Raw genomic sequence first — 13,084 nt, 5'->3', positions numbered from 1 at the left:
AGAAAAGACACCTTTATGGCTGTCATCACTTAGAAAATTTCAATGGATTTAGGAGCTCTGTGTCAGATACGGGGATGAAGAACAAATATATGTTTCTTATAATAAATCACAGCATCATAGTATGTCTACTTATTTGTTGTTATTGTTTTTATAATGTCCTCCAATAAAATTTTATAGTTCTTTCTGGGTTAAAGACATTCCTAGATATTTTATAATTTTGTCATTATTTTTGAATAAGACTTCCCCTCCTCCTCCCAATCTATTTATACCTGGCTATTAGTAGTACAGAGAATGGTTATTTGATTTTTGTGTATTTTCCTTCATCCAGATAATTTAATCTTAATACTTTTAATATTGTTCATAACTCTTGTAGTTGAATCTTTTTTTGACAGAGAGATATTTCTTCTTCTACATTATAGCTTTAGATGAAGCATATAGAATAATGTTGAATACTAATGGAAATAATCTTTACTTTGATTTTATTTAAAAGAAGGTTGTTATTAGTTTCTCTTAATATCATACTATTTGAAATTTTTATAAGAGCTTTAAACAGGAATGATTGCTGAATTCTAGCACATATTTTCCAGAATTTATGATATAATCATAGGAATTTTGCCCTTTATTTGTTAGTACTTAGAAATATGTTGATGGATTTCCTAATATTGAACCACATATACATTCATGGAATAAGTATAACATGGTGGACTTATTTTGATATATTGCTAGATTTGGTTTCCTAATGCTTATACCCTACCTTCTAGTTAATTGAATTATTTGTTTCCCTCAAAACTCCACCACCAGTATTTTTGTCTTTTAATAATCATATTGGCTCTCATGTTCTTTATACAGCTTTTCCTGTGCCAGTGTTAAAGGTTAATCGCATTTTAATACTGCATGTTTTATGCGGCTGCTATAACACCAACAATAGTTACAGCTGACTCCATGTGTTCTTCTTAGGATTCTACCAAATATCTGGCTGGGTAGCTGCCCTCGCCAAGTGGAACATGTAACCATCAAACTGAAGCATGAACTAGGGGTTACAGCTGTAATGAATTTCCAGACGGAATGGGATATTGTACAGAATTCCTCAGGCTGTAACCGCTACCCAGAACCCATGACACCAGACACTATGATTAAGCTGTATAAGGAGGAAGGCTTGGCCTACATCTGGATGCCCACACCAGATATGAGCACTGAAGGTAAGTGTCCGAGGGAGCTTGTTGAATGTGTTTCAGAGAAGCCCTTGTTGGTTTTTTTCCTCTCTGTCTGTCTGCCTATCTACCTACCTACCTTTCTGTCTATAATTCAAAACCTGTATGTGAATGATAGATATGGAATGAATATAAAGTTTTTGGGTTAATATATTATATATATATATATGGTATATATAAGACATATATATATATCTTTTGACACTTTGGCTAAGATTCTGTTTCACATTGGTTCCTTTATTTATTCATCAAACATATTTATTGTGTATCTACTATGTGTGTGGGGCCCTAGGCTGGTAGCTGGAAATTCAAAGGTGAAGAAAAGCAGGCACAGTTCCTGTCCTCATGAAGCTATAATCTAATAGGGAAGATAAGCATTAATCAAATGACCGCAAATAGAAATGTAAAGCTCAGGTCAGTTTTCTGATTAGAAAGTTACATAGATCCTGCAATGAGAGCACGCACAGGCAAATCAGACCTAGGAAAAAGGGCCAGGGAAGGTTTTCTTGGGTGTGCTTGAGCTGAGATCCGAAGTGGGGGTTGGGCACAGGTGAGGTGGGCAGGAGGCTTCCAGACAGAGGGAGTAGCTTGGAAAGAGTCCTCCTTGCAGGAGAGCACAGAGTACTGTAGGAACTGATAGATGGTCAGTGTGGCTGCAGGTCTGGGAAGAAGGGAACAAAGTCCTGCAGGACTTGGGACACAAAGAAAACTTGAGACTCTACCCCTATGCAGTGAGAAGCAGTTGAAAGGGAGGGAGGCTGAGAGATGCCAAGATAACCATTCTCCTCGCCACCCCCCAAAAGTGCCCTTAGACTGCAGTGTGGAGAACATGGGGATGGGCCCACAGCGAGTCTGGGGAGGCCGGTTAGGAAGTTACTGCAGCAGTTAAGGTGAGAGGTAAGGAGAGAGAACTGCAGCTTGGGGCAGGGTGGCATTAGTGATGCTTCCATTTACTGCACAAACACTGGCTGAACCTGTCTTTGTGAAGAGGGAATTAGGGTGTGACAGGGGTGCTGCCAAGAATCAGAGACAAACTAGGAACAGTTTGATCTCATGGTAAGAGGCAGTAAGGCAAGTTCAAAGCTAATTAAAATGCAAAGAAGAAGGTGATGAGAAGGATGAGTCACGCGCTCCAGGAGGGTTATGGTGTGGGAGGAGGAGAAGAAATGCAGAGAAGCAAGGGAGGTGATGTGAGTGTCCTGGGATTTGAGGTGGGCATGGCAGGTCAACGTAGAGGGAGAAAGGGCATGCTGGGTGGGAGAGACAACCAAGGCACAGAGGCGTGGGATTTTAGAGGGATAATCCGTATTTAAGCCTGGTTGGGGAATAGGGTTCTTGAAGGAAAGGAGCAGAGATCTCTGAATCCAAGAGAATAAGCTACTCGAATAATATCAATCAGACGCCAGCAGAGGGCAGCAGAGAGCTATGGACTGGCGCAGAATGAGGGCGTTTCAGTTCAGTTCAGTGGCTCAGTTGTGTCAGACTCTGCAACCCCATGGACTGCAGCACACCAGGCTTCCCTGTCCATCACCAGTTCCTGGAGCTTGCTCAAACTCATGTCCATCGAGTCGGTGACGCCATCCAACCATCTCATGCTCTGTCGTCCCCTTCTCCTCCGGCCTTCAATCTTTCCCAGCATCAGGGTCTTTTCCAATGAGTCAGTTCTTCGCATCAGGTGGCCAGAGTATTGGAGTTTCAGCTTCAGCGTCAGTCCTTCTGAAGGCACTTGGTGAACTGCTATTCTGGAGGAAAGAAGGAAGACAGTGATGCCCAGTGAGGAAATGTTTCTATCATCAGTTGTCTTCCCCCCCAAATACATTTTGTATAAAACTCTGTTTTGAACAATTTCGAACGTTAACTCATTTAATTCTCATGACAAGAGTCCAGGCAGGTGTTGTTATCTCCATTTTGCTGAGAAAGAATGAGGGACAAAAAAGTTAAGTAACCTGGCTGGTGTCATACAGCAGAGACAGCCTGGATTTCAACACATGCAGTCAGACTCAGAACACTGTGCCTGCCACCGTGCAATGAAGCTTCTCTACACGCTCATATGGACTCTTCGTGCACTTTATACAGACCACCACCCACACTTTCAACCTGCCATGTTCATCATCAGCTGGATTTAGACAAAGACATGAGTTTTTTGGTCTTCCCTGGTGGCTCAAAGTGTAAAGAATCTGCCTGCACTGTGGGAGACCTGGGTTTGATCCTTGGGTTGGGAAGATCCCGATACCCTGATTCTGGCCTGGAGAATTCCATGGACTGAGGAGCCTGGCAGGCTACAGTCCATGGGGTCGCAAAGAGTCGGACATGACTGAGTGACCTTCACTTTCATTTCATGAGTTTCTGGGGAGATAGCTTGTCTCCCCAGTCAATACACTAAGATGTAGGTGGGGATGGGGGACTCTGACAGTCTTAGGACCTTGGCCATCTTAACTCTTTATGAATATTTATGGTCCTGCTGGCCAGGCTGGGCTGCTCAGAGGGTCTGTCTGAACTGAACTATCACTGGGGATGAGGTATTATTTTTCTTTCTGAAGGAAGAGATAGTTTGGTTGGTTGGTTGCTCTTCTTGGTAATTAATGCTGATCCAAAGGAGCTTGATTAAGCTTAAAGAACTCTGTCTTTTTTCAAGGAACGAAAAACAAAACAAAACATTATTAGCCCAGAAAAGCACAGTGACCCTGGGTCATATTTGCCCTGTCCTTTTGCTTCTCTGGCTTCAAAACTGAGAAGGTTGTTAGGATAGTGTGTCTATAGCTTCCAGGGAGTGTTTTGATTTTCACTTCTTTGGTTGTGATCTTCTAGCTTCCTTACCCCATGGGAATAGGATGTGAGACTAGGCTCAGAGAAGCTGAGATAAATATGGCCTGCCCCATCCCATGCACTGATTATCCCCAAAACCCTGCTAACTGGTAGGCAATTTGCCCGATAGTTTGGGAATATGCAGAAGCCTGAGGGAAAATGCTATCCCCAAGGAACCACTGTAATTGTATTAAAATCTTGTGGGGGTCATGGAGTCACCAGGACCCATGTATACAATGGACCGTCTTTCACACTGAGGCAGTTTGGAAACAAGAGAAATGGCAGCAAAATGAAAGCTCCCACATGAAAAAAGCCAAAACCCAAGAGTAAAGAGTTTCTTTGGTTGTTTCTTTGGTTCAGCAAAACCTGGGGGAGTAATCAAAGGGTTAACAACCACTCCTGAATTGCAGAGGAATTTTTGACCAATAGATCAATCTCCATGGCTCACAACATTAGCACAATGAACACATAGATTAATTCAGCTGAATATTTTTAGAACTCTGGAGAAAAATCCATCTGGAAGTGTTTTGAGCCGCAGCATAATGCTGTCAGATAAAGTCTGAGAAGGAAGACAGTTCGTTAGGCCTGACTGTCACCACTGGTTGTCACAGACCTCTTATAATCAATTGTGCCATCGATTCTCACTCTTGTACTTTTTGTCATGCAGAAGGGTTGGGATTGTTTAGGTTTTTTTTCTTTTCTTTTGAAAGAAAATTTTTTTGTTTGTTTGTTTGTGTCTTTCACCTGAGAGACCAAAAGCTCCCAAATGTAGCACTCACCTGAACACATAAAATCTGTTAACTAGAAGTAAGTTATCCTTCACACAGGAAGTACTCAGACTGTGTTTTGACCTCTGTCAGTGCAGTGCCGTTTATAACAAACGGTGTAACCTTGCCTCCACAAACGGTGTAACCTTGCCTCCACAAACGGTGTAACCTTGCCTCCCAAATGGGTTAATATGCTCTCCAGAGTCCTTGCCCACCCCTTTGCTGTCACGGTCTGAGCCTTTTCTCTGACTCAACACACTAAATGCAGTGTTGCCATGAGGCAAAGACACTGACCTTGGAGCCACAGCACCTGGGCTTGAGCCTCGTCACCGTGGAGCAGCTGTGTGATACGGGCAGACTTGGGAAATGGAGAGTAATAATATCTGCCTTACAGGATTATAACAGTAGAACAAGATAACTGATATGGAAGAGCTTTGAAAATTCCAAAATTGGGACCATATTATCAGTGCCAATTTCTTCCGTTTCTATTAAAGGGTGTTATGGATAACAGGGACCTTATCTATATTAAAGAAAAGAAGATGCACTCAAATAAAATTGTAATATATTCAGCACTAATCTGCCTCTGGATTAAGAAAGCAAAGAGGTGTGTGTGTGTGTTGGGAAGGCTGAAACTTGTGCCAGGAACAATTTCTTTCAGGGTCAGCCTTAGGTCAACCTCAGATATCTTCAGGGACCCCCAAAAGCCATTCCAGAGTTGGATTAACTTAGAGGAGATGTGGACCAGAAGTTAGATAAGAAGGGTCTTGGACTGTCTCAGATCAAATCGGTATTAATGGTTTTGTTTTACTTTGTTTTAATTCATGTATTCAGTGAATGTTTATTGAGCATCTATGGGGAGTCAAGGCCTGTTTTAAATTCCAAAGTAAAAATCACAGATGGTGGAGTGTTTTGTTGGACCTGCACTGGCTTTAAAATTTTCAACTTACTTGCCAACATTTAAAATTTGGAATATTTTACATTAAAAAAAAAATCAGTGGTTCTCTCTTGCCTTGGGGTATTATTGTTTTTAAAAGTGGAAACATTTTATTGAATTAAATTCCATCTGGAGGCTAAACATATGAAACATTCAAGTTAGGGGCTCTGGTTGACACTGGCTTTATTGTGTGAGCCCTGATCCTGGGGACCTTCGTGTGATTCCTTGGTGGGTTATGTATGAGAAATGGAATATTTTCTGCCATATCAGAAAACAAGGATGTCAAGTCATCAGTGATTCCAGCCCTCAGATTCCAGTGAGCTGGTGAGGTCAAAGGGCACTGAGGAAGAAGAATACCCATAATCTACAGCCCTCAGACTGCAGTCACTTCCTTTGGTTGAGCCCACAGGAGCTCAGGATGTGAAGAGCACAGGATACTGGCCCCAGAATAGCTCAGAGGCGTATGAAAGGAATGGTTCCAGTGAACCCAGACTCTTGCATCTTCCCCTACATAGAAAAGATACATTCCTTAACTGGGGACGTCTGGTTTCCTTTACTTAACAATAATCTTTTGATGTTCAAACTCCCTGCCCTTTGTTGTAAAACTTCTATATAACCTGGCTCATCCCCTCACCTCCTCGGAGCAGTTCTCTCAGGGTGACTTGAGATGCTGTCTCCCGGGCTTGAAGTCCTAAAAATTCCCATCAAATAAAACATAACTCCCAACTTTTAGGTTGTGATTATTTTTTCAAGAGGACATGTATTTGCTCAAGCCCCTAGAATGGGTTTTCAAGCAAGAAGGCATGCACTTGTAGGGCACAGACAGCCGTCTGGGTAGGGACAGAGATGCTGAGCCCCAGGGAGGGTGTCATTGTCCCACTGGGGTGACAGCTGCTGCATGACTAGGGAAGTGGGGGACAGGGGCTCACTGGGGCTTCACATTGACTGCATGGGGGCCAGCAAGCCAACCATGGACCAGGTAGGTTAGGGAAGATAGTAGTACAGAGGTTAAAACCAGAGACTTCAGAATTTGGATGGCTGGTTTGGAGTGGTCATTAAGGAATAACCTTGCACAAATTTCTGATATAACTGAGGGAGATAATAGTGCCAACCCCATATTTGTTGAGAGGTGGCTGTAAAGAAACTATTGCACACACAGCTTAGAACAGCGCTCGGCAGATAGAGCTCAGTACATGTTCTCTGTCATCAGTCAAAGTGAAGTGAAAGTCATTCAGTCGTGTCTGACTCTTTCCGACCCCATGGACTGTAGCCCACCAGGTTCCTTTGTCCATGGAATTCTCCAGGCAAGAATACTGGAGCGGGTAGCCCTTCCCTTCTCCAGGGGAGCTTCCCAACCCAGGAAAAGGACTTGAGTCTCCTGCATTGCAGGCTGATTCTTTACCATCTGAGCCACCAATCAAAGCAGGGTCAAGATAAAGGAGGGCTCCAGCTAGGCCAGGCTGAGATGGGTGGGCATCCTAGATAGGCTGGTGCCCCTTTTTATTCTTTCTTCATTTTTTATGTTATTTAAATAAGTGTTCAGCAGTCCTTAAGTGGGACGGCTGAGTGATTCTAGGAGAAGACATCTAGTGGGTGAGACCTGTGTTTAAACTGGGAGCCTTCTGGAGTTTCTGAGTGGCAGCTGACATTTACATTCCAGGATTATGTGTCTGAGCTCACTGAACCTTAAACTAACACAAATCCTTTTTCAACTTCTAAAATACCTGTTGAAGAATCTTTTACAGATAAAAAGGAAAGGGGGAAATACTAGGTCATTTTGGCCATTTGATGCAGATCCTTCCTTGGGGGTACTTCTGGCCAGAGGGAAGGTCAAGGGAGGGGGTTCTGATGGGTCCATGTAGACCTGGCCAGGGCAGACTGGTCCTGATGCTACGGAAGCTGAGTGTTAACTTTGGGTCTCACTCCAGCAGCTCCTCCTGCCAATGGCCACTGTGGTCTACTTGTGTATTGGGCATTTGCTGAAAACTCCCAATAAAAATGTTTCTGTTTATTCCTTGGCAATGAACATGGAAACTGGAGAAGCAACTGTAATGGCGAACTTGAGAAGTGATGCCAACTATGCCAGGAGCAGGAAGAGCCTAAGCTTCCTGGATCCATCACTGGGAGTTCCCTTCCTGGCCAACAGTCCTTAAACTTCTAACACCCCCCTCCACGGAAAGAGGAGTTCTGCATTTGAACAGGCCTCACAGTTATCACGGAGAAGGCAATGGCATCCCACTCCAGTACTCTTGCCTGGAAAATCCCATGGGTGGAGGAGCCTGGTAGGCTACAGTCCATGGGGTCGCTAAGAGTCGGATACGACTGAGCGACTTCACTTTAACTTTTCCCTTTCATGCACTGGAGAAGGAAATGGCAACCCACTCCAGTATTCTTGCCTGGAGAATCCCAGGGACGGTGGAGCCTGGTGGGCTGCCGTCTATGGGGTCGCACAGAGTCGGACACGACTGAAGCGACTTAGCAGCAGCAGCAGCAGCAGCAGCACAGTTATCAGCATGGTCACTCACACAGACCTTGGAGGTTTTACTTCACCTGAATTCCCAACTCAAATAGTGGACCAAATATACAGTCCTCTCCCTGAGACCTCCGGCAAGACCACTCTCTGATACAGATGGTGTCTTACACCTTGTTCCATCTCCGGTGTTACTTCACCGCCTCTAGGAGAGTGCTGTGAATAACTGACTGTATGGCAGGCCCCCCAGGCTCTGTCCTCAGAGCACTGTGCAACCAAGCACAGAGGCATAGATCGATTAAAGTTTATGGCACAGTTTGGACTCAGAAGTCAAGCAAGGCCTAGGGGCTGGTGTGACTTCATTTCAGATCCCCTCAGGAACCAGGCAGGGAACGTGAAAGTGTGGCAGCAGGCACTGGGAGAGATGGAGCTGCAGGAACTGTGAAGTGTGCTCTGCTTAAATCATTCCTGTTAAAACCATCTCTAAACTGCCACGGGGGGCCTTTCAATTCCTTAGTCAGAGGGAGTAACAGAACACCAGGAGCTGCTAAAATCCTTTCTGGCTTCCATATAGATCTCCGGCTCTGATAGTATAGCAGGGTGGGCCTGAAGCTAAGCCCCCTCCTGTCACTGGGAGGGTCTTCAGGCCACAGTGGGGTTTTGGTAACTCTCTCCTTCTAAGCTGCTGATACCTGATTGCAATGTGTTGTGTTGGCCCCTTCAAGGCACTTGCATTTAAAAAAAAGGACATCTAAGGAAAGTTTAAACTTACCTGAACAGCTTCATGGGAGAATTCTAGGCCTCAGTGAGGGAGGGGCGTTTCCCACTTCTGCGGTCATCCAGTGGGATGGTAAGTGTGAAGGCTGGACAGGCCTTCGCTGTGGCCCTCGAAAGATCCCCCCCAGGGCTGTGGTGTCTCCGTGTGGTTGAGGACAGAGATCAGCTGGAGGATGTGAGGCCATAGCACACAGTTTTCACCCGGGACTCTGTATAGTTTCCCTCTTCCACCCATTCTCGAAGTAATTTACAATGACCATCCTCCACCTTCCAAAAAAATCCACCAGATTCATTTTGCTCTGAGAATCTGAGAGCAGAAGAAACTCTAGGCATCTAAGAGTTTGCTGGCTTTAAGGGGCTCTCTGTCCCTAGGATGATAGAGAGGGCGTGGGTCCAGCGGGCCTCAGCAGAGCATTATATATCCTGTCTCAGTGTGCTGAGGGGAAGACGCTGGACATCGAGTCATCAGGACAGGAGCCACAGGGCAGCAGCACCTATAATCATAATTGCCCAGGAAAGGGAAACTGAATCCGTTTTAATACACACTGATGGTGGTGGTGTTTAGTCACGAAATCGTGTCCAACTCTTTGCAACCCCCTGGACTGTAGCCCCCCAGGCTCCTCTGTCCATGGGGATTCCCAGGCAAGAATACTGGAATGGGTTGTCATTTCCTTCTCCAAGGGATCTTGCTGACCCAGCGATCGAGCCAGGTCTCCTGTGTTGCAGGCAATTCTTTACTGTTGAGCTACCAGGGAAGCCTCAATACACACTGTTATCATGAGGGAATACATGAATGACTGGCTATCCAATGTGGGTCAATTAACAAGTTAGCCATTCCCTTGGACAAGTCAAAATTAGCTTGTGTCCGATGAGACAGATGGACTCCTTTAACCAATACGGACTAATTCTGTTTTGCATTTACCTGGAAGATCCTATTGGATTAAAGGAAATTCAGTTGATAGGACCTGTGAGCTTCTCTTTGAAATCCTTTAAACCTCTGCCCAGACCCCTCTGATAGATGAAAGGACCCATGCTTCTGAGGCTAGGCGCTAGTGAACTTCCCTTTGAAGGGAGGTTTGCACGGATGCGGGCTCACTCAAAAGAGCAGCAAAATCCAGTGACAATTCAGATCTGATCTACTGCCTCCCGGCTGCTCTTTCCACTTTATGATGCGCAGGCTCTGCTATCGGCTCCCCTTTCCCTTCTACACAAAGGAGAGAAGCGAGCTCCGCCATGCCCGCCTCTCCCACCGAAACGCCGCGATGTCTGGGGTGCGCCGCTGGAGTGACTGTTAGGGGCGGTCCGGGGTGGCTCCGGTCTCACCGGTCTGTGCTGTGCTTTCTCAACCGCAGGCCGCGTCCAGATGCTGCCGCAGGCGGTGTGTCTCCTGCACGCGCTGCTGGAGAAGGGACACACGGTGTACGTGCACTGCAACGCCGGCGTGGGGCGCTCCACCGCCGCCGTGTGCGGCTGGCTGCAGTACGTGCTGGGCTGGAGCCGCCGGAAAGTGCAGTATTTCCTCGTGGCCAAGAGGCCGGCGGTGTACATTGACGAAGAAGCCCTGGCCCGCGCAGAGGAAGACTTTTATCAGAAATTCGGGAAGATTCGGTCTTCCGTGTGCGGTGTGTAGGGCGATGATGGATCCGCCTCCCTCCCTCCCTCCGGGTTTCCTTAGGAAGCCTGAAGTGATGCTAGTCACTGACCTAGAAGCCAAGATTCTTCCTCGACTGGAAAGACGGGCCCTGCCACCTCCACCCCCCAATCCCGACCCGCCTTCTTTAGTCTGGGGCTGACTTTCGGCTCTGCTTTGGTTGAACTGGATCCTCTTTGAAATATTTTGCAAAGGGTGCTGTGACTGACCCCGAGAAAAATCCACGAGCAGCTGGGCTGTGGAGTTCAGTTCCAGCATCAGACGGAAAGAGAACCGGCTCAGGTCTGTGCCGGCGGGCAGATGGCCCCTGCTGCACCGTCAGTGCTTTGCTGTGCTGTGAACGCACCACTTCTTGGCTTGTTGCCTTTGTGACTTGGCAGGCGGAAGAAAAGTTCAGGAGTTACCTAGATGTTGTCACTGTGTGATCACACACACACACACAGCTTTTCTGCTGAAGTGGAATTAAAAAGTAATAATTGGTCAGTTGGCCAAAGAAGAGAATAGAATGGATGAGAGCCTGGACTATAATAAAGAGACAGCCCCATATGACCCAAAGTGACGACTTTCTAGTCTTTTTTTTTTTTGCATCCTACTTCAGAGTTGTTAAAACGTGTTCCAAAGTGTCACTTTCTTTATGTATGCGCAACACAGTGTGATGACCTCAGTAGCGTTACTATCTTTATGTGTTTTAGCTGAGGCTCTGTGAGCAGAGCTAGGGTGCCTGGGTGTTAAGGCTGGTCAGGGATGAGCTCAAGTTTATCACCCAGGTTTATTTGACTCAGTGTTGTGAAAAGCACAACACCTGTGGTGTTGCCAGCACACTTTCATGAATTCAGTCTCTCCCAGTGGAAGGTCAATTTGTCTGCAGCAGTTTCTACAGTGAGAAATGGAGCAGTGTTCTAACAGTCACCATAGAATTCAGGAAAGTTAGTTATCCTAATTTAAACCACAGTGGGCTGTCTCCAGGTCGGAGTGGCCCAAGCCATAGGTTGCTTACAAGAGCAGCTGTGTTCCCAGAAGAGCCCCAAGTGCCAAAGTCCATAGTTAATTGTTTCACAGATTAGGGGTGATCATGGTTTACCCTAAGTTTAATGCAAAACAGTTACTGTGCCTCCAGACAGTGCAATTCACTATCTGGGGCTCTATAAGAAATTCAAAGATTAATAAGATTTTGCCTTCAGAAAGCTCATAGCCTAGAAGCATCCCTGTGTTCAATCAGGTGCACTGCAGGGTTGAACTAGTAATGATTGGCTGGTATGGGAAAGGGGAAATAACTTTTATTGGGTGCTTTTTATGTGCTGGATGCTTTACAATCTTATGTAATGTGATCTTCATGGTACCCCATGTGGAAGGTTTTTATTATCTCTGTTATAGAGATGAGGAAACTAAGACTCACAGAGATGAAATCAACTGTCCTCAGTCATGTGGTGAATAAATCGATAAAATATGATAAGGTTTGTTTGACTCACAGCCGTGCTTTTTTCTGTTAACCTACAACACTTATTTATTTTTCTGCTCCTTCTCTTCTTCCATAAATATTTATTGATAGTTGTGAGAGAGTCTGATTTAGGAAGTATGGGGGCGAGAAGGACGAAAGGTGAGTTCCAGTGGAATTCAGAGGAGGGAGAGGTGTCCTATAACTGGGACGCAGAGGAAATGGTGTTTCATTTGAGCAGAGAAGGCTAGGCAGGACAAATGTATCCTATGATTTTCAGAGTAAAATTTATAAGCTAGGATTATATAATGTGAAGACCAGCTCTCTTGCTAAAAACAAGTAGAAGTAACTACTGTGTTCAAGTAACCCATTTAAAGTCATAACATGTTTGGTAAAATTTAATCTTAAAAATGGACTATTTCTAATTATATAAATGTGTGTGTGTGTGTGAATTTCTTTAATGTCTAGGAAGTCCAGCTATGTAACTTCCACTATAGAAAGACATTTTTTAGGTAGATTTTTCCCTTTTTTGCTTTGATAGACAAAATCAGTTTAGGACTATTAAAAAATGTTTTGGAACAACTTCCAACCTCAATGAATGGGATGTCCAATGTATTTAAAAATCACCTGGAATTTTTGCTAAATAAAAGCATTAAAAATGACCTCTGTGTACAGGATTTTTAAAATGTTTCTAACTTAGTTTGAAATCTCGAAGAACAAACTGTTTCCTTATTTGAAAAAGAGGCAGTGGGCTGAGCTAAATTGTTTTTTCCTTATCACTCTCACTCTCGCATTACTGATCAAAATAGGCAGTTATAGGACAAAAGAAAGTCAAAGGTGAGGACACCACAAAGACGTGAAGATGGAAAGCTCAAGGGTGTGTCAGAGAAAATCAAAGTGATGTTGTGCCATTAGCTGCTTGTCACTGGCATTAACAAAACTTTTCAGTCACACATTTTTCAAAGAAAATCACAACATCTCACCCAAGGTAAAGAAATGTCTGCATAAGTTTACTTTCTCTTAGACTCGAAACA

The 13,084-nt window shown here is 44.8% G+C and overlaps 1 protein-coding gene across 3 annotated transcripts in view; it reads left to right on the top strand.

The window, feature by feature from the left end:
* EPM2A (EPM2A glucan phosphatase, laforin) overlaps positions 1-12,712 on the top strand; it is a 102,232-nt gene extending 89,520 nt beyond the window's left edge. For 2 of the 3 annotated variants that reach the window (XM_081529863.1, XM_081529866.1), the window contains exons 3-4: positions 958-1,199; positions 10,317-12,712. In XM_081529863.1, the coding sequence (XP_081385989.1) occupies positions 958-1,199; positions 10,317-10,594 (520 nt within the window). In that variant the 3' untranslated portion in view covers positions 10,595-12,712. The remainder of the gene's footprint in view (positions 1-957; positions 1,200-10,316) is intronic. The other variant, XM_081529865.1, reaches the window with a different exon arrangement.
* Positions 12,713-13,084: the final 372 nt, after the last annotated feature.

The sequence above is a fragment of the Giraffa tippelskirchi genome, chromosome 9 (genome assembly GCF_054371585.1).
Source record: "Giraffa tippelskirchi isolate mGirTip1 chromosome 9, T2T-mGirTip1v1.2.pri, whole genome shotgun sequence".
In the NCBI taxonomy this organism is placed as follows: Eukaryota; Metazoa; Chordata; class Mammalia; order Artiodactyla; family Giraffidae; genus Giraffa; species Giraffa tippelskirchi.
This window is presented reverse-complemented; position numbering and strand designations above follow the sequence as displayed.